The 21,172-nt window shown below is 41.8% G+C and overlaps 1 protein-coding gene across 3 annotated transcripts in view; it reads left to right on the top strand.

The window, feature by feature from the left end:
• GDPD2 (glycerophosphodiester phosphodiesterase domain containing 2) overlaps positions 1 to 21,172 on the top strand; it is a 54,682-nt gene that overhangs the window by 12,813 nt on the left and 20,697 nt on the right. For all 3 annotated transcript variants that reach the window (XM_075184503.1, XM_075184501.1, XM_075184504.1), the window contains 9 exons: positions 2,402 to 2,461; positions 2,555 to 2,653; positions 17,460 to 17,553; positions 18,634 to 18,779; positions 18,915 to 18,997; positions 19,086 to 19,236; positions 19,366 to 19,584; positions 19,735 to 19,880; positions 20,124 to 20,271. In XM_075184503.1, the coding sequence (XP_075040604.1) occupies positions 2,402 to 2,461; positions 2,555 to 2,653; positions 17,460 to 17,553; positions 18,634 to 18,779; positions 18,915 to 18,997; positions 19,086 to 19,236; positions 19,366 to 19,584; positions 19,735 to 19,880; positions 20,124 to 20,271 (1,146 nt within the window). The remainder of the gene's footprint in view (positions 1 to 2,401; positions 2,462 to 2,554; positions 2,654 to 17,459; positions 17,554 to 18,633; positions 18,780 to 18,914; positions 18,998 to 19,085; positions 19,237 to 19,365; positions 19,585 to 19,734; positions 19,881 to 20,123; positions 20,272 to 21,172) is intronic.

The following is a 21,172-nucleotide window of genomic DNA, read 5'->3' as shown; positions in this document are numbered from 1 at the left end:
ACTATTAACATTTTCATTTAACACAAATCCTATTTCCCCCATCAGCCCCACAAATTATGGCTTCAAATTTCCCCATATTGAATAGTAATTATTATTATATAATTCATATTTTCTCTTCTCACCAGACCCCCCCCCCCCCCCCCATTCATTCTGGACACCCTCCTCTCCAGACCCCTCACTCCTTCTCCCCAGACCACCTCCTCACTCCTTCTCTCCAGACCCCTCACTCCTTCTCTCCAGACCCCTCACTCCTTCTCTCCAGACCCCCCCCCCCCCACCAGACCCCTCACTCCTTCTCCCCAGACCACCTCCTCACTCCTTCTCTCCAGACCCCTCACTCCTTCTCTCCAGACCCCCCCCCCCCACCAGACCCCTCACTCCTTCTCTCCAGACCCCTCACTCCTTCTCTCCAGACCCCTCACTCCTTCTCTCCAGACCCCTCACTCCTTCTCTCCAGACCCCTCACTCCTTCTCACCAGACCCCTCACTCCTTCTCTCCAGACCCCTCACTCCTCCTTACCAGACCCCTCACTCCTTCTCTCCAGACCCCCCCCACCAGACCCCTCACTCCTTCTACCCAGACCCCTCACTCCTTCTACCCAGACCCCCTCCCCCCACCAGACCCCTCACTCCTTCTTACCAGACACCCTCCCACCCACCATTCTCTCCAGCCCTCGCTCCTGTCCTCTCCAGCCCTCGCTCCTGTCCTCTCCAGCCCTCGCTCCTGTCCTCTCCAGCCCTCGCTCCTGTCCTCTCCTTTTACTCACTGCAGCGTGTCTTCTTCTGTCCTCTTATAACTTCTGTGCCGGCTCCTCGTCGCCTGTTTTTTGACAGCGTCCTGACGTCATTATTTGTACGTCAGGGCGCTGCAAGAGCAGGAAGCCGGCACACTCGCGCTGGCTGTCTTCAATGGGCAAAGTATTCCTACTATGCCATTTCACTGCTGACATGTAAAGGGCAGGCGGGTGCTGCACCCACACCAGGCCTTGCGCCCTGGGCGGTCGCATCGCCCTCGTTACGGCTCTGTGCTACAGTGCAAAATGCATGTATTTGCCCAATATCTTAGGTCAGTCTGAGATTGGATTGAACCTTTTCTGTGAACTATTCATGCAGACTACATGCAGACATGCTGCATAATTGTGAGGTTTTTATGGTTCTCTACCTTTTACAAACCTTCCCAAAGTGTTCACTGTAATCTACTCTAATTAGCATATTTCTTTAAATTGTACAATACTGATTTTTTTAGTGTTGTTCTTCTCTTTACATGGCTTTTTAGTGCTCTGTAGGCATATAAATAACTTAAAATCACCAGATGTAAAAATTCAGACCGTTTGCTCTCTGAAATGGTTTAAATGCTGTGCCCCTGTGTATATAAAGGACTCCTTGCTAAGTTACTGATTAGGGCACTTTTTTAGCATTATTATTTATTTATTTTTTATTATTTTATTTATCTTCCTTTGCTCTGCAAAAGGCATGATGAATGCTATTTTCAGCTAAGGATGAACCCTATTGCTGACTGGTCATTCAAATTCTTTCTCTTATGTGCAAAATTGTCATCTTTCCATTGAAACCCTGACTCTCAACACAAAAGTAGGCATGATTACATAAAGTCTGCAGTTGCACTATACTGTGCTGAATATCTGGGGTTGTACTAATTGATTTACAGTAACTATGCAAAGAATTATGGAAAAGTGTATATTTTGCACATTTTTAGTTATTTGAAAAACAAGCCCTAAGAAAGTCCTTCTTATACAAAGGGAAAACATATTCCTATTATATATAGGTTAGAGTTTTGTGGTCGGGGTGTGAAGTTCACCGTTCCTTAGAGAATCATACAGGGATTTCACAGAATTTACAGTGTAGGAATAGTGTTGGGACAATGACGGGCAGTTTATTCACCGGAATGTATGTATGTCTCTTTCTATCTTTCTTGCTCCCATTTTTATTTTAAATGCTGCCTTTTTATACTAAAATATGTTCTTTATTAGTTTGAGTACCATTTGGGAGGACTTTGTTTAGGTATTTGGTGTGATCAGGAACAGGTGGGAACACTGTAGGGCGCACACATGTATAGATTCATCTACCCATAGGAAAATGTCTAAGGGAGTAGATTTTTAATGTTGCAAGTATGAAATAATTGTCTGGAGACACGGAATGTGAAAAATAACGGCTTACTGTAAACCATATTTAATTTATCTCGTAAGAAATTACACATTGTTTAAAGTATTTACATCGTAAATCGTTATGTAGAAAATATAGAAGAAAGAAAAGTGTGTTTTGCCAACATCCCCAGTTCATCTTTAATGCTGTGACATCGCCATCTGCTGGCTATAGAGAAGATGTAAAATCTGTGCTAATAATTTATTTTCCCCTCACCATTCCTTCTGTGTCCCCTGTCTAGTTAGTCTCCATGTGCCTCGTACTGTGTGCTGAACCTCTCAGGCTGCACTGGCTCCATAAGGTGAGTCACCACTTTCTTATCACCTTTTCCCTATTCCTTAAACCTGTTAATGTTGTCCTCCCGTAACATGGATATACTTTATTGTATCACTAGGTTCTCCTTTTTGTTTGTATTGTGTTGGTTTGCCTTGGAATTATTGGTCTGGATTTGAAGTGGAAAATAGAGTGGAAAGCAGCTGCCATTTCTTTACAGGTAAGTTCCCACTTTATTCAGCACAATCAGTCCAGATAATACTCTGATGTAACCACATATGTGCAGTCACTCACTTCGGAATATTAAAGCCACAAACCCACTGGAGTTTTTACATGTAAAGCTGAAGCTAAAGGCATATAAATGGGTGCGACACTAGAATAGGCTAGTATAATGATACCCATGATTGGCATTTATACTTGTGATGCCATTTTTCAGAGTGCTACTTGTTTCATTTCCATGTTACTCCAAATTTCCATGCATTGGAAAAACCTACAATCACTAGTAAAAATGTAAGCAAAAACAAATCAATTGGGAATTGAACAGTTGTGTGTTTGACAGGTTTTTTTAATTAGAGTTGTGAAAAAAACTTCAACTTTATTAAACTCCTCATTGCCAATGCTGTCTGCAGCCTATACGAACAAAGAAAAATAGCATAATGTTTCTTTTTCTATAATTATTATTTTTATTTATATAGCACCAATCATATTAGACTGCACTGTACAGAGAATATGTAATTAATCACATCAGTCGCCACCCTATTGGAGCTTACATTATAAATTCCCTAACACACATACACAGGGCTGCCACCAGAAATTGCGGGGCCCAGTATAAGTGTAACAGCCAGGGCCCCCCTCATTCTTCTCTCACACCACCCCCATATACACTAGGGTGAATTTCATCAGAAGCCAATTAACCTAGCAGTAAGCCTTTGGAAAACCATTCAAACATGGGGAGAACATATAAACTCTACATAGATTTGAATCAGACTCGTGACCCCATTGATGTGAGACAACAATGCTAAACAGTGCGCCACCGTGCTGTCCACAATCTTTAATCTATAACAGTGTCTTTGGTGATGAACTTGCTATAAGCCATGCTGGGTACTGAAAGTTTTCTTTAGGGCGGCTTATGGAAACCTGATGGGCATAATGTATTTAAGGGCCATTAAATGCTAATTTGTTTTTGCTACCTCTCATTTTTCAAATTCCTGCTGGGCTCCTTTTTAAAACATTTTTAAGTGAAAACAATGATCCGGTGCAACTACGTTCTTCTTTGCGATTTTGCAGTGTGCAGGAGTGTGCACTTTTGTACATCTTCACCACCTCCAAAAACAATATAATGGTGAAATTCTGTAGAGAAATACAATAGAATTCCAGATTTCAAATGTTCTTTGGCATCCTTAGAATATTTGTCAGTAATATGTGTAAACTGGTGAAAAATGGCCAAGACCGCTCAGATTTTTCACATGGACATATTAACTGTGTATGAATTTTTGCACTCTTACTAATTTTACCCTTGAGTAATACATTAAATAGAAAGGTAGTCAGTAACAGCAACTGTATAGTAATTGCAGAAATCATTGAAGGTTAGATTACTGGAGAGTCCATGCATATAGGGTAGAGTCCTGTCCCTAAATCTCCAATTAGTTGCAGAAGAGCCAATATTTTAAAATATGAGATACAATAAACCTAAAACCATAACATAATTAAACAGTGGTTGCTCACTCATCTTTAAGAATCAGCACTCCATTAGGCTCTAATTGTATAGAGTTTATAATAGTGGAGGTGTTTATAGAGGTTTTTTTTAGGTATGTTACAATCTATGAGGTTATACATCAATAGCTAGTCAGCCTACCAGTATTTAACAGGAGTACCAGTATGCTGGAAGCTTTTCTTGATTGGTTGTTTGGTGGTTGATGAGAGAGTTTGTATGAACTTGGCACAACATTGAAATTGTGCTGGCATTAGAAAAGTTCTTTATTGTATTTTATTTCAAGCCAGTCTACCCTGAACAGGTGGTGTTGCCTGAAGAGTACCATCTCTAAAATTGGATAAGTACTGTGAACTGTTGTAAGATTGCTTTGCATGTGACTGCCATTAATACTAATAGTAGTTTTTGAAGTGAAACTTCTTTGCTGACACCTAGTGAAAAGCTTTTATGGAGATAAAAAAGTGTAACGGAAGTGGTGCCATGCACTACCCCATGTGGTCTGTTCTATCAATGTTCTTGCTCAGACGATAGGGGTCTCCATTCCATCCTTGGTCCCAAACAAGCTCTGTATTTACACTCGATTAAGAGATTAAAATCGAGCAGCATTGTCTGTTTCTTTACAGGCTATTTCCATTTTCACCAGCTGCGCGCTATGCTTTGGGGCACTGTCACTCCTGTCTGTCTCACACTAGGAACTTACTGACACCGCATGACCTTTACAATATATATATATATATATAATATTATATACAGTGTAAATGTTGACAGATTCATTCTGTTAACATGTTGAAAATGGTGATATTTTGACTGTCGACAGTAGTAATTTTCGGTGGGTGTGGGGTAGATAAAAATTATTTTTATAATAAAAACACCATTTTGCCTTGGTGCACTACAGGTCCCAGCAAGCCAATGCTTACATTAACAATTTGGGCATGCTGGTGCTTGTAGTGCCAGCATGCCCTGGAATCCAGTGCCCACTTGAACGAGTAGTGCACCAAGACAAAATTTATACAAGACACGCCTTGTTGTAAAAATAATTTTATTGTAAATTGATAAATAAAAACCTTGGTAATACTCACCAGGTTCTTCATCTGTATTCCAATGGTCTGTGGTTGTCCCAAAAAATACCTAGTAAAATGAATCCCAGGGCCTGTGGTTGTCCAAAAAAATACCTAGTAAAATGAATCCCAGGGCCTGTGGTTGTCAAAAAAACACAAAAATCCTAGTAAAATTAACCCCAGCTTGAAAAAAACAAACTTCTATTCTTCAAGCTTGATAAACCAAATTAATCAACCAAAACATGCTTGGCAAAATAACAAAAACCTTAACAGACAGTGCATACTAGCCCCTGACTGCAGGAGCTCCCGTTGCAAAATGAAAAAATTACAGGCGCTAGGTCTATTTATAACCTGGGAATTTCCCTATGACCTCAGCTCTGACAGCGTGGCGGACTGTTAATGGCAGCCTGGGCTTACTGGGACCTGTAGTGCACCATAGCAAAATTGTGTCTTTATTATAAAATTATTTTTAATTACCCTACATCACCCACCCCAGGGGTGTGGAAAGAGCCCTAGTGATTTCAGCATGGGGCAGGGCACCACTAGGGAGGGGGTCCACTTTATTTTTTGCGGACCCCATCTTCCTATGGAATCCAGCTTGGCGCTGCTTGTCAATGCCGTGGGTTTCTCTGCTGTAGTCCCTGGCCATCCCCGGCTGGCAAAGCCTAGTACTGGTTGTATTACTATGATTCTACAATAGTGTGTGTTTTTGTACTGTATTGTTGGCGGGGAGGGTATTTGGTTTCTGTTTGTTTGTTTTTATTATTTAACTCTATTGTGCCAGATCAGCCAATGCCACTGGCATTGCTTTTTGAATGTCGACATTATTACTGTTGGCAGTCACAATGTCTCCATTTTGAACATGTCAACAGAATTAATCTGTAGCCATTTCGGTGTCAACAGTATAAGTGTCAACATATCGTACCCACCCTATATGTAGCGACTGATGGAGCCTGGCCAACTAATTGCACACTAGATGGACTGGCACAGACTGACACATTATAGACAGACTGGCACAGGTTTACCTGCACCTCACATGGTATGAAGAGGGTGACGTAGCCTGACCTGCACGTTACACAGTATACAATCATAGTCAAAAGTTTTGAGAATGCAACAAGTACTGGTTTTCACAAAGTTTGCTACTTCAGTGTTTTTAGACCTTTTTGTCAGATGTTGCTATGGTATACTGAAGTAAAATTACAAGCATTCCATACATGTCAAAGGATTTTATTGAAATTACATTAAGTTTATGCAAAGAGTCAATATTTGCAGAGTTGACCCTTCTTTTTGAAGACCTCTGCAATTCGCCCTGGCATGCTGTCAATCAACTTCTGGGCCACATACTGACTGATGGCCACCCATTTTTGTCTAATCATTGCTTGCAGTTTGTCAGAATTTGCTGGTTTTTGTTTGTCCACCCGCCTCTTGAGGATTGACCACAAGCTCTCAATGGGATTAAGGTCTGGAGAGTTTCCTGGTCATGGACCCAAAATTTTGATGTTTTGATACCCAAGCCACTTGGTTATCAATTTTGCCTTAGGGCAAGGTGCTCCATCATGCTGGAAAAGGCATTGTTCATCACCAAACTGTTCTTGGATGGTTGGAAGAAGTTGCTCTTGAGGATGTTTTGGTACCATTCTTTATTCATGGCTGTGTTCTTAGGCAAAATTGTAAGTGAGCCCACTCCCTTGACTGAGAAAGAACCCCACACATGAATGGTGTCAGGATGCTTTACTGTTGGCATCATACAGGACGGATGGTAGCGCTCACCTTTCCTTCTACGGACAAGCGTTTTTCCAGATTCCCCAAACAATCTGAAAGAGGATTCATCAGAAAAAAAAAACTTTACCCCAGTCCTCAGCAGTCCAATCCCTGTACCTTTTGCAGAATATCCATCTGTCCCTGATTTTTTTCCTGGAGAGAAGTTGCTTCTTTGCTGGCCTTCTTGGCACTAGGCCATCCTCCAAAAGTCTTCGCCTCACTGTGTGTGCAGATACACTCACACCTGCCTGCTGCCATTCCTGAGCAAGCTCTGCACTGGTGGTGCCCTGATCCTGCAGCTGAATTTAGGAGGCAGGTATGGCACTTGCTGGATGTCCTTGTGCACCCTGAAGCAGCCTTCACAACTATTGAACCTCTCTCCTTGAAGGTCTTTATGATGCGATAAATGGTTGCTTTAGGTGCAATCTTAATAGCAGCAATATCCTTGCCTGTGAAGCCCTTTTTGTGCAATGCAATGATGACTGCACGTGTTTCCTTACAGATAACCATGGTTAAGAGGCAGAACAATGATGTCAAGCACCCTCCTTTTAGAGCTTCCTGTCTGTTATTCTAACTCAATCAGTATTACAGACTGATCTCCAGCATTGTCCTCGTCAAGACTCTCACCTGTATTAACGAGAGAATCACTGACCTGATGTCAGCTGGTCCTTTTGTGGCAGGGCTGAAATTGTTAGGGATCACGGCGGGCGCCGACGCAATTCTTCCGGGTTCTCTGGGGACGCCCCGTCTGTTGCTACGGCAACCCGGGCGTCATTTCCAGTTTCAGCGTCCCGGTTGCCTAGGCAACAACCGGGACGCAGGGGAGCTTCTGGCGCCGCGCCCGGCCAGCTGTCAAACAGCCGGGCGCGTGCGCATAGGGAGAGATTGAGTCAGCCGTGCAAGGCTGTAGTAGATCAGTCAATCAGGGCTGATTAGGGACTTAGTTTACCGCTGGCACTCTGCCTTTTCCATTGGCTGCAGCTGAGGACACATTCTGGACTGTGTCCTGATTGGCCATCAGTACTATTTAAGGCAGTGAGGACTGAGCCTCACTGCCGGTTATAGCGTTCTGTCCTCAGTCCTGCTGCCTGCTTGTGCTATCTGTTTGGTTCTTGTTACCTTGGATTGACTACCCGTGTTTTGACCCCTGCTTGTTCTTGGACCTGTGACCCTTCTCTTCTGACCTTGACCTTTTTGCCTGGATTCCGGATTCTGCTTCTCTGCCTGTGTGTCTGAACCTTCGCTTGTCTCTGGATATTGCATCTGTGCTTGTGACCCTTTGACCTAGGATACTTCTTATCTACAGCCCGCCAATCACTCCACTCCTGGGTACTCCTTTAAGCCAGTATACGTTACTTGACCCTCGGTCGGCCCGCAGCCCAGTCTGTCCCCACCACTAGGGGCTCCAGCGAACACCGGGCCTTCAGAGTAGACCCCGAGTTTCACTGTACTGGCTTGGGAGTTCCTAACAGAAATGCAGTGGAAATGTTGTTTTTTGGGATATTTTCATGGCAAAGAGGGACTTTGAAATTAATTGCAATTCAGCTGATCACTCTTCATGACATTTTGGAGTATATGCAAATTTCCGTCATAAAAACTGAGGCAGCAGACTTTGTGAAAAATAATATTTGTGTCATTCTCAAAACTTTTGGCCATGAATGTAGAGCGAACGACACAACCTGACCTGCATGTTACACACTATGAAAAGTATAACACAACCCAAACTGCTGCAACAGACGCACTATGGACAAAGTATGACAACTGGATGTGCCCCTCACACTGTATGGAAGCCTGACACAACCTAACCTGAATTAAACCGTACGAACAAATTGATAAAATAAGACTTCTACCCCTGCACACAATAGCCAGCAGCCATACTGAACACACACAGGATGGACGGTCATAACACAAATTAGACGCAATGTGGACTGTGAGAACAAAAATATCTACCAGTCAAATTTTAAACGTTTCGGAAATATAAATGAGGCAGCACAGACAAACCTAAGTATACCTCCCTACTGTACCCTACATACTATGTACACACAAATATAAACAAATGTTATGACCAAGCTGGACTGATGCTGTGGTCAATTCTGCTCTACATTCATCAAATTACATATAGACCATGCCCTGTATCTGAGAAAAGATAAATAACCCTGATCATTCTACAAATGCTGCTTATACATCGGGGCACATGGAGATAATGAGGCCCGCTGCATGGCAGATGGTTCCCTGGTTCCCTCTTCTCCGCCTCCCTGCACTGGGGCCCACAGCTCGCTAGTTTCCGCCTCTAGAACCAATAACACATGTCTATTCTATCTACACTACAAAGCACAGAAAAAGTTTGCTGGTTTCATAAAGGTTTGTATTTTTTTTAATGATAACATCCTGGCTGGGCTTTTCAGCCTAAAAAAGAAAGTCATCGAAGCATGCATTTATCATAAACAAATATTGGCAGTTTTGTGTCAGATTCCTGCTCAATATAGTTGGTTTAAATAAAAGGTATTTCAAAAGAACTTTTAGATGATTGAAAATAATAAACTGGAAATTAAACCGTTACTGAAAAGAAATTATCTATCCAAATCATATAAATTTGTCATAGTGCTTCAAAATAAACAATGGTCAATTTAAAACCTAAAATAAAACTGATCAGATGTCCTTGCACTCAATAAAAACCAATGAAATGAGTACATTTATACATGTCTTGGAAACATTTTATTTATTTTCTTTGCGGGCACCTAGTGAAAATTATTTGTGCAGATGAAAATGTGTAACGGAAGAGACGTCCTGCACTTCCCCTCTGTTTGAATGCTCCGAGTAAAGTCACTTACAAAACACATGCTTGGACAACCCTAAACTTTATCCAGTCTTGGGATACTTGGTTGATCTAACAAACGGCAAAATGTAGCCCAATAAGCGTGTCCCTGAACTTTTTTCCCCTGTGATGAGCCCTCTGATTTGTAGATCATGTCATACAAGCATATACAATTTGTGACACCGTGGGACTGTTTTGCTTTTTAAAAAAAAAAAAAAAAAAGCTGGGAATCAATCCGTTGCATAAACTGTTTACTGTAAACACCTCTTAACAATTAATCAGCCTCCTTATTTAGTAAGTCTGCAATCTGCTTTATTTCTACTAAGTTAATACCCTAATAAATAGACTTGCATTAACTTTAATTTATATAGTGCCAGCATATTTTGCAGCGCTTTATAGTAGTCATTTAATTCTAATATGCTTTCATCTGTCCCTGTCTACTAATTTGATCCAGATTAGAAAAGAGATGCTAACATTGTCTTTCATGCACGTTGCTGGAAACATCCGATTTGCTGATTTAATAGCCCTTTGTCTGTCTTCTAGTCTGTTCTGTATTTTGTTTGGTCCCTGAGCTTATTTAGATAAACTGGTCAAGGTTTGAATACTTGGCTGCTTGGGACAAATAATGGAACAAATCATCTAAGTACCTAATATTGATAAGAACTTCATGGAATCAACGTAGTTTACAGGTTTTAAGCCAGACTTTGTTCAGACAGACACTTTTCTCCTTTTCTGCTTTGTGGATTGTGGGAAACTAACCAATTCTCATCATTATACCTGGTGTTTTCGTTAAAATAAATAAATGCTTATAGATTTCTATTTTTTTTGTTTGTTTGTTTTTTAACAATTGCAGTCAAATGAATGGTGAGGTGTATTTAGATGTGTTTTAAGAGTGTCAAATTCTTTCAAACACACTGGAAATGTTGTAGATGGGGTGGTCTGCAACAGACAAAACCGCAACCAGCAAGGTCTTGTACACTACACTAGACTTTGCCCACCTGTTCTGGAAATACATCTCCTCTAGTGACCTCTCCTTCACCCACATCCTAAGACTCCTGGATGAACAAGTGGAAGGAGTTGGTATGTTCCTGTTTACATAGTCGTGATCTCCAAGTTTGTCACTTGTTTCCTCCTTCTAATTCTAGAGCCCGAAGATCCATGTAATCCTCCTTGTTTCTCTCAGCTCGAATCTACCGATGCTCTGGACCAGCATCCCAATTCCTTGATCATTTTGCAGTATAGCTCACTCACTCTCTGCCATCTGACTGATTTACTGGTCTCTTTGTAAGTCATTAATTAACCCAATGGCTGACACCAACACATTTGCATGCTGTAGCCTTCTTTGTTAATGTATTTGGTCTGAATCTCTGAACTTGTACACTAATGCATTTTGACAGCTATCGCTTGGAATTGGTTTTCATCTGTTCTTGCTACTCTAGCTACCCATATTCTCTCTCAGACCATCACATGCTATCCTTTAGCCTTGCACAGCCTTTGAAAAATGTCCAATAACCTATGCATACCCTCAGACCAGTTTACTCTACTGACTTTGCCTAGTTGTATATAATAGTTCTTCCTCAACTTTCCTCTGTTTCCACTTTCTCTGGTCCCAACATGGCTGAAGTAAAGTCCAATAATATTTTATCAGTGCTTTTATTGCCCCTGTCATTACAACTTACAAGGGATAGTGTGAAGATACCGGGTTTATCTGGCCCAGTGCTACCCAGTACCTTCTAGGATTCGTATGGTCACTCAGGCAAAATGCAGTTATAAACATACAACAGTATATTTATTGTCATACAAATCACACTACAATATTATGTACACACAGTAAATAAATGCCAGTCAGATTTACCACATCATCTGTCCCTTACCCCAATAACTTAAGGAGATATAGTCACCTGCTGTCCAGACTTCATGACCCATGGATCCCTCTCAGCTGCATATATAGACTTGAGCTAGAAAACGACAATTCAAAACTCCATCTTGCACCTTCCTGAATGAAATCCAAGCATGAGCACCCCTCCCCCCTGGAGTTGTTCCTTATATATCACAGGTCTAATTTCCACAGTCTTTCCCCTCCCTGGACAAACCCCTGCATCTATTCTACTTCCCCATTGGCCAGTGCAGGACTAGGGGGTTTGGACAGGGCAGTGGAGATGAGATGTCCTTTCACAGAAGCCCCCTGCTGGGATGCAGACAGAACGTCTGGACTAGTCCTAAGGAGAACAATTGATGCTTAATTGGCTTCCCCTACTTCCAAGGATAAGGTAGCAGTGAGCCCCTCCTAAAATTAACCCCTTACACTACTTTGTGATGTCACAGGGTCCCCAGCTGTTCCATGCTTCCTGTAGAGGAAGGAGGGGGGAGAATGAATGCAGCTCAAGCCCTCTCACCTGTATCCTAGACACCACCTGATCTTTACCCATAACCCTCCTGGCTTCAGTTTAAGGACAATGAATAACATTACTTCAAGTCATCAATATATAATACAAAATATACATATTTAAATTGAATTACAATGTCCCCTTAACCACATGTAATTGGACAATGCAGTTGTAGTCTGATGAGCTGGGGAAACAAAAGAAGGGCTATACAAAGTATTTGCTATAATTCACATATCATACTCGTTTTGTCACATTCCTCCCCTACTTTTTTAGCCCTTGTTTCCCAGTGGCTCCCTAGCCCCAAGTAATCATTTCTTCCAAGTCCAAAGTTTCTGGCCTGCTGTGGTTTCTCCTGGGTCTGATGGCAAGGTAGACAGCAGTACACAGTTCCTCAATCTCCCACCAGGGTCCCATGGCTGCAGGCATATCTTCCCACTCAGCTGGAGTGGGGGTTTATGCTGCCCTGTGTCATAAGATGAGACAACAATAAAACTGGGCCACTCCTGTGCACACATCCATGGTAGGAGAGTTGTAGTCCAACATCCCTTGTGTGCCTTATCCACCCTTAATTGCCCAACTGCAAATAGTCCCTTGGCCTGTCCTCTGTTTCTGGAGACCATGCTCCCCTCCCCCACATATTCAAGTGAAAACTGCCAAGTGGCAGGCAAACTTTCTGGCTCCTTGTCCGTTTGTTTCTGGCAAAGATCCAATCCCCCCTCCCCCAAACACTCAAGGGACAACTGCCCAGTGGCAGGCAAGCGTGGGGGCTCCATTAATTCTTTGCTTATGGGGAATCCTCTGTCCCCCTCCCAAACCACATGTGGGTGCCCCTGTAAGTATGTTTGTGTGCATCTCCCCTCCCCTGCTACCACATCCAACTGTTGCACTACTTCCCTCGCCTCTGGCGCATCGGGGTAGTGTGAATCCTCATTGGACACAGACTTGTCCTCCTGGCAGCAAAGCAAAGTGGATGGTCCAGTGCAGACCTCTGGTATTGGGTCCTGGATTCCCAGATTTGGAGCTGGAGTGCGATGCATCAAAGCTGGTGGGGCTGGTGAATCTTGCTGTACTGGTGCCCTCTCAGACACCCACTCAGTCAACATCTCCTCATCTGCCAATTCTGCATAGGGGAAGGCATAAGTGTAATTTTCCCAGGGCCCCATGGTAGTGGCCTCTGACATGACAATTCCTTTATCCTCTCCCATTAATTCTGTCCTACAGTCTGTAAACATGATTTCTGCTGAGATCATATGTTGCGCAAGTTTATGATTCTCTTCTGTCACAATTGGGTAAAGCTGTACATCACTTGCCCCGGAGAGCACACATGCGGTATCCTGCGTTACTTCATTAAACAAATTCTTTTCAGGCACAACAGGGATGGATAACTGGTCTTTTCTGTAATTCTGTTCTAACTCAGACACAGTCTCAGGTTCCAATAACACTGGCAAATTATCAGAAGATGCTGCTACATGGTACTTACTTGGTAGCTCTTTTCCATCCAAGTCACCAAATGGGAGAATGTCTCCTAATCCTTTCTGAGTAGTCAGAGGTACAACATCCTCACCAAGCAGTTCTTCTCCAGTCTCCCCCAAGATAGTAGCTTGGGCAACTGTATTTAATCCACTGGGATGGACCTCCCCCTGATTAACAGACTGAGCAGCCATCTTTTTAGAGTGTGATTAAAAGATATTCCAATTGGCATTTTTCAGTATTCACTCGATAACACTGATCCTGCCACATTTCAGTGTCCGTAAATCCTTGCCGCCATACCTCATCCTCTGCTTCTTCAAAACTCTGTTGCAGACATTGCATTTGTTCCCAGAGAGGTATGTGGGGACCTAAAGTGAGCATCCATTTTCTATAAACACTAAAGGCATTGATGGGATTCTCCTGATCTTTTAACAAACGTTTCAGGATATCCATGTGTGTGCTGTACAGGTAAGGTACACCCCGGATCTGGCATTCCACTATCAGCTCCTCCATACTCATTGTCTCTAGTGGATCTGTAGAATCTGCTAATGGGACAGATTCTATTAATACATTTGCAGGGGATTCATCAGGCATGTCCCTGTGCTGTAATAGTCCATTTACGTCTTGTTTGTACTGCTGATTATTGTTGTATCTGGATTCTCCCTTGGCCAGATTCTGCATAGTACAAATAACTTCATGTGTAAAATCATCCCATGCTGGTTCATCCTGAAAATTACAGGCACTTGCCTCCTCTTTCAACATTAGGAACACATCCAACAGGTTCTCCAATTTCTCCTGTAGACTGGCTCCTTCCCACATAATAATCTTTGGGCACTCCTCATCCCAATAATCCAAAATGTGCTGCATTGTGGTGGGGTGGTGCAACACATCCATATCCCCATCCTGCAGACACTCCCACAGTCCTTCATCCCAGTACACCTTTCTCCTGGGTGTACTGGACTGCTTCATCCCTTCCTTTGGGAACTTTTGCAACACTGGGCTGTGACCTGCTCTCTTGTTCCTAGAGCTCACACCCATTTTACTTCCAGGGATCACCTCACTGTGATTTCCTCTCTTTGAGACACGGTTCCATCTTCCGCTCTCCTCTGGCGGGGTGCGCTTCCCCTTATCAAATCGGCACTTAGACGGCATCTTCCCTCGCCTAAAGCCCACAACGCTTTTCGTGACACTTTCTACCTTAAAGCCTTTAGGAGTAAGTTCAGGATAATGTGGTAACTGGTTTCTAGTGCTAACTGCTTTGCAGAGCCCTGGAATGTATCACGATACAGTTCCCCTGCAGCTCTACCCAGATAGGACCTGGGACTGAGTGACCCCACTGCTTGCCACCAAAAATGTGAAGATACCGGGTTTATCTGGCCCAGTGCTACCCAGTACCTTCTAGGATTCGTATGGTCACTCAGGCAAAATGCAGTTATAAACATACAACAGTATATTTATTGTCATACAAATCACACTACAATATTATGTACACACAGTAAATAAATGCCAGTCAGATTTACCACATCATCTGTCCCTTACCCCAATAACTTAAGGAGATATAGTCACCTGCTGTCCAGACTTCATGACCCATGGATCCCTCTCAGCTGCATATATAGACTTGAGCTAGAAAACGACAATTCAAAACGCCATCTTGCACCTTCCTGAATGAAATCCAAGCATGAGCACCCCTCCCCCCTGGAGTTGTTCCTTATATATCACAGGTCTAATTTCCACAGTCTTTCCCCTCCCTGGACAAACCCCTGCATCTATTCTACTTCCCCATTGGCCAGTGCAGGACTAGGGGGTTTGGACAGGGCAGTGGAGATGAGATGTCCTTTCACAGAAGCCCCCTGCTGGGATGCAGACAGAACGTCTGGACTAGTCCTAAGGAGAACAATTGATGCTTAATTGGCTTCCCCTACTTCCAAGGATAAGGTAGCAGTGAGCCCCTCCTAAAATTAACCCCTTACACTACTTTGTGATGTCACAGGGTCCCCAGCTGTTCCATGCTTCCTGTAGAGGAAGGAGGGGGGAGAATGAATGCAGCTCAAGCCCTCTCACCTGTATCCTAGACACCACCTGATCTTTACCCATAACCCTCCTGGCTTCAGTTTAAGGACAATGAATAACATTACTTCAAGTCATCAATATATAATACAAAATATACATATTTAAATTGAATTACAATGTCCCCTTAACCACATGTAATTGGACAATGCAGTTGTAGTCTGATGAGCTGGGGAAACAAAAGAAGGGCTATACAAAGTATTTGCTATAATTCACATATCATACTCGTTTTGTCACAGATAGCTACAACCCGAGCCTGGTGTACTCACTAAACATGGTGTGACAAGATCGTATTGGGGTTACCGTCTTTTGGGGTAGATGGTTGCACTTCATCCAGATGATAGCCTTCAATAGCTTCAGCTACTTTTATTCATCAACTTGTAAACAATACAAAGCAAACAAAATCCTTGCCATCTGGCTACTAGCTGATACAGAGGTAGTCCCCTTCACTTAATCCAAACAATGTGATTTACAGATCAAATTTTCAGTTTCTCTCAGGAGTCATCTGACCTCCTCCCCAGACAGTGAGAGACAGAGTGATCAGAGCTGCAGCCTTTTACAGGCACCACACAGGTGCAACTCCTAATCAGTCTGCTGTAAAACCTGCACTGGGAAGCTCTTCCCACACATGTAAACAATCTCCCTGGTGTTTTAAAATACAAATGATGGGAATCTAGGGCTTATATACATGCCATTCACTTCTTTCCCAGCTCTTCTGCCACAATGGGAATTCAATAGTTACATGTGTGTGGCTGAAGGAAGTCTGACTTCAGAGCAGACTTAATTTGACTATATGAACAATTCCATAATTCCACGCTTATATCAGTTTGATACACATACTCTCATCTAATCCACAATAGCTATTGTTAACTTTCAGCTCTCTTCTACACTTGCCCCTATCAGAGCCCCTTGCTTCTTTTAAAGCTCAAAAGATCCCAGGTATGGATCCTAGGTCACAAAAACGACAACTTACCAGTTTGAAAATATGCACCTTTATGTGTAGTTTCTACTTTGCTGACGAGTCTTAGTCTGCTCAGCACTTAATGCAACAGAGTGCCTAAGGGTCATGTGTGTTTTTTGTTGGAGGTTTTTTTTTCACTTGATTTGTACTTTTTTTTTTTTTTTTTTTTTCCCCTGCTTTCTTTAACCTTAGTCCCGAAAGTCCCCAAAAGTATCTCCCCAGGGTAGCCACAGAAGATCTAATGTACATGGAGTACCTGAAAGCTTAACTCATTGCAGGCCAGTCTGGTCTATGGTATCTCCTTAGTCCTGGGGAATACCTGTCTAATCTTCATTACATCTGCTCATAACATGGGTTTGTAAACACTTTTCATTCTCTTTACATTGTAAGCTCTCAGAGATAGACAGAAACACTCTATTCTGAAGACTATTATGTATGTCAGGTTCATATCATTACACTGTACAGTGCTACAAAATATGATGGGGCTATGTAAATAAAATGTAATTGTTTTGTTAATCAGGATGAACAGGTCTTATTTCTATCCTAGTGATTCCATCTGCTTTATACAATCTCTTCCCTCATTTCATCTGTCCATTGTAGTTTTTAAATATATCTATATATCAGTTGTGCTATTTCTTACTCAGCTGTTAACCATATGTTCTTTTTCTTGTGCTGCAGCCTCTTAGTGAAGGATGTAAGTTACATACATGAATGTATATATGTACATAGTATAAACTTCCCATACATTTTGTTTGCTGTAGAGCCACACAGACTCCCCCATGTTATCTCATTATAGGCAACTAGTCCCTTTCTGCACATTGGCGCAGTGATTGGTGTTTCTGCACTGGCCTGGGTCCTTGCTGGCTATTTCTGGGAAACCAAGAACAAAGGTAAGGTACTAATTTCAACCCTTGGTTACAATAGGGTTCATCCAAATGTAAAAATAATCAAGAAGGATTGTATACACCATGCACACACCTAGTGAAATATTTAGACCTTTATTGTACTTACATGCACACTATTAATTAAATTATTATTTGTTTCACAAGCATTGTAGTGAATTCAACTTAATACAGTGGCCTCCGCTGACTTATAACATGACTGTAGCGTGATATCTGTGGGATTGGATGAAACGCACCATACAAAGGAGAGATGCGCCACCTAGTTTGAAACAACACAAATTGGACACCCTGAAGTTGACCTGGGCCAGTATCACTGTGTACACTGCCCTAGCCAATTTACAGTGAAATATACCAGCTGATTCATTACATTGGTATAAGAGATATTCTATACAGTGCTGTTACATTGAAATATAGCACCTGGTGCAAGACCATAATAATTCACCCACAAATACCCCAACCCCTCTCCCTCTCCTCCTTCCTGATGCCCCATCATCAGGGCAATAAGCATTACAATAACATGTTAAATAATTAGAGAGTTGCAATAAGATATTGATAAATAGGCAGTGGCAGTTTTCACCTAAACAGTCAACTTTGGAGTTATTGCACTATATATAAGTAACCCATAGAATATTAAAAAAAAAGTAAAGTCACTAATTTTTTTATATTTTTTTTAATACATATACATGCATGAGGCACTGTCATCTAGAATATAAATTCATGTTTAAGTATAGCATCTTAACCTGGAAAGTGCAGTGTTTCAAGACATTATATAAATCTATGAATATCCTCCGATGCAATGTCATCAACTGATGAGCACAAATAAGTGGTGTGGAAAAAATGCAATTAGCTGTGTCATTTGGTTTCACTTTTGGGGTGAGGCACACACAATCGCCCCTACTAAAACGTTTAGCTCTTGTTTTGTTCATAGCTCTTTCTTTTTTTTCTTTTTTAATCATGCTCTATGTATGTGTGTGTATATTGTGTGTGTATGCATGTATATGTAATATGTAATATGTAATATATATATATATATATAGTGTGTGTATTTATATTGTTCTTTCTTTGCAGTGTTAAAATGTTTTATTACGGTGGTATATGTCATCCTTGTTTGCGCTCTATTTGTGAGTCCTCTCTTCATCTCCTCACCCTGTATTATGAAGGCATCAGAACTTCCTCCAAAACCAAGGATCATAGGACATCGTGGGGCCCCTATGGTAAGGGGAAAACAAAGCATGTTGAGTGTGGATTGTGAATATCGCAGATAAAACCAGTTTAGTCAGAGCAATGCAGTTCTAAGCTGGCATACATTGCGTTTCTCCATATTCACAAGTTGTTGTTTTGTTTTGCAGTTGGCTCCAGAAAATACAATGATGTCATTTGAAAAATTGGTGGAATCTGAGGGAAAGGTGTTTGAGACTGATGTCATGGTGAGGTAAGAGAACAAGTTATGTTTCCCATCAGTAGTAATCTCCCCCTTACAGGTGCTGCAATTCTCCATTGTCTCTTCTCCACTGTCTCAGCTGGGATGGAATCCCGTTCCTTATGCACGATGAATCCCTACTGCGGACAACAAACGTGAAGGAGGTATTTCCAGAACGTTCACGGGAAACCTGCACCAATTATACTTGGTCTGACCTCCAGAAACTGAATGCCGGTGAATGGTTTCTGCAGGTAATACTTTGTTTTTATTTTTTTGACATCCGACCATTGTTTTTATTTGGACACTCTCATTACTATACCTTTATCATAGAAAAATTATTTCCTTTGTTCTACTTATTTTATCTTACGGTCTTATTTCAGAGAAACCCATTTGGAACACAAACTTCACTTCCAGATATTGAACGTGAGGTGAAAAGCCAGAAAATTCCCTCTCTTGAGGAAGTTTTGATTGCATGCAAGAACCTCAGCATCTCCATCATATTCGACCTACGACAGCCACCTCCTGGTCACCCATATAATGAGAGCTTTGTGAATGTTACTTTGAATACGATCCTGAAAACTTCAATCAGCCAGGAGCTCGTGAGTGATCTTCCATATTTTAGTCCAGAAAGGGTTAAAAAAATAATCTGTTTTATCTGATATTAGATACATACAGCATTAGATTAGATGTTGCTCAAATCTGTAATTCAGCACTCCGACATCAACACAATTGTCTCTTGTTCCCACTAGATACTCTGGCTTCCAGATGATGAACGTGATGAAGTTATTGCTACAGCTCCTGGGTTTCAGCAGATTTATGGAAGAAAGTGGGAGAAGAATGATACCTTGGATGCCGTGAATATGGCATATACAAATCTGAGCGTTTCCGAGATTCGGTGAGAAATGCAAAAACCCAATACGTTTTGCTCATGTAGATTATATTTCCATTTTTCACAAATTTTGATCATCTGTTCCTGTTTCGCCACATGAGAATGCAGCCCATTAGTTCACATGTAGGTTGGTTTAGCCTGCAAAAGGGCTTCCTGCAGGTGATCAGAGGACACACATACCCTTTAACTTCTGTTTTCTTAGCCAACCCTCAACATTTTTTTTGTAACCCCCTTGTACTTCTCACCTAGGTCATATCGTCAAAATAACATTTCAGTGAATCTTTATGTGGTTAACAAGCCCTGGTTGTTCTCCCACGTGTGGTGTGCTGGAGCCACATCTGTCACCACTAATGCATGCCATCTTCTGAAGGATCTGAAGCGCCCAGTTTGGCTGTTGGTGAGTAGAACACATTGACTGTTACTGTTAATGTCAACACAACTAATAAGGCTTCAGTACTGGTCTACTCAACTAGTTCTGATGAAGATCACATTAGCACACACACACATAAGGCTTCCGCTTCCAAGTGTTCTGGTTCCTATCTTTTGCCTTTGCTTTTAAAATTCTAAGGGGCATATTCAATTAGGTCCCGGGATCACGGTGACGTGCTGGAACGGGACGCGGAGGTAATCCGCAGCACTGCAATAAGGCTGATTTTCCTTACCACTCCATAGGGTTGCAAAGGAAAATCTGCGTTATAGCGGTACCGTATTTCCTTTGGTAATGCACACTCCGCACATTACAGCCATCCGGGACCTAATTGAATATGCCCCTAAATGCTAATTATATAGAATACAGGCTGTTGAAGATTCTAGAATCAGATTATTGGGAAAATTCCCCCCCCTCCCCCTATATTGGCCACCGAAAAAGAAGCAAGCCATGGCAATATAAAACAAAATACTTTGTCATTTGGATGTCACGTAATGATTTTTACATACAGCTTCGCTGTGCTAGCCAGTAACATCGGATATCCGTTTTACTGCCCAGCACAGTGAAGCTGTATCTATGCGTAATTGATTCCAAGCATCTTATTCATGTTATCAGTTGTTGTCCTAAATCGGCACCTGTTTTTTGATTAACCTTAATCTGAAAGGTTTTCTCTTTTTGAAGCAAAGATTATTTGTGCATGAACTTTTATTGATACGGAATGCTATGTGAAACAGAGATGCTGTGTATAGCCTCAATTGGTTTTTTAACACTCATAATATTACCTTAGGATAAATATCAAACTAATTATGTTCTACCAAATTCAATAAAACATCTGGAAAGGACCTTGGAGATAATTATTGCAACTTTTTAT

This window comes from Mixophyes fleayi, chromosome 9, assembly GCF_038048845.1.
Source record: "Mixophyes fleayi isolate aMixFle1 chromosome 9, aMixFle1.hap1, whole genome shotgun sequence".
Taxonomy (NCBI): domain Eukaryota; kingdom Metazoa; phylum Chordata; class Amphibia; order Anura; family Limnodynastidae; genus Mixophyes; species Mixophyes fleayi.
Note: the sequence above shows the minus strand (reverse complement) of the source record. Positions and strands in the feature narration are given on the sequence as shown.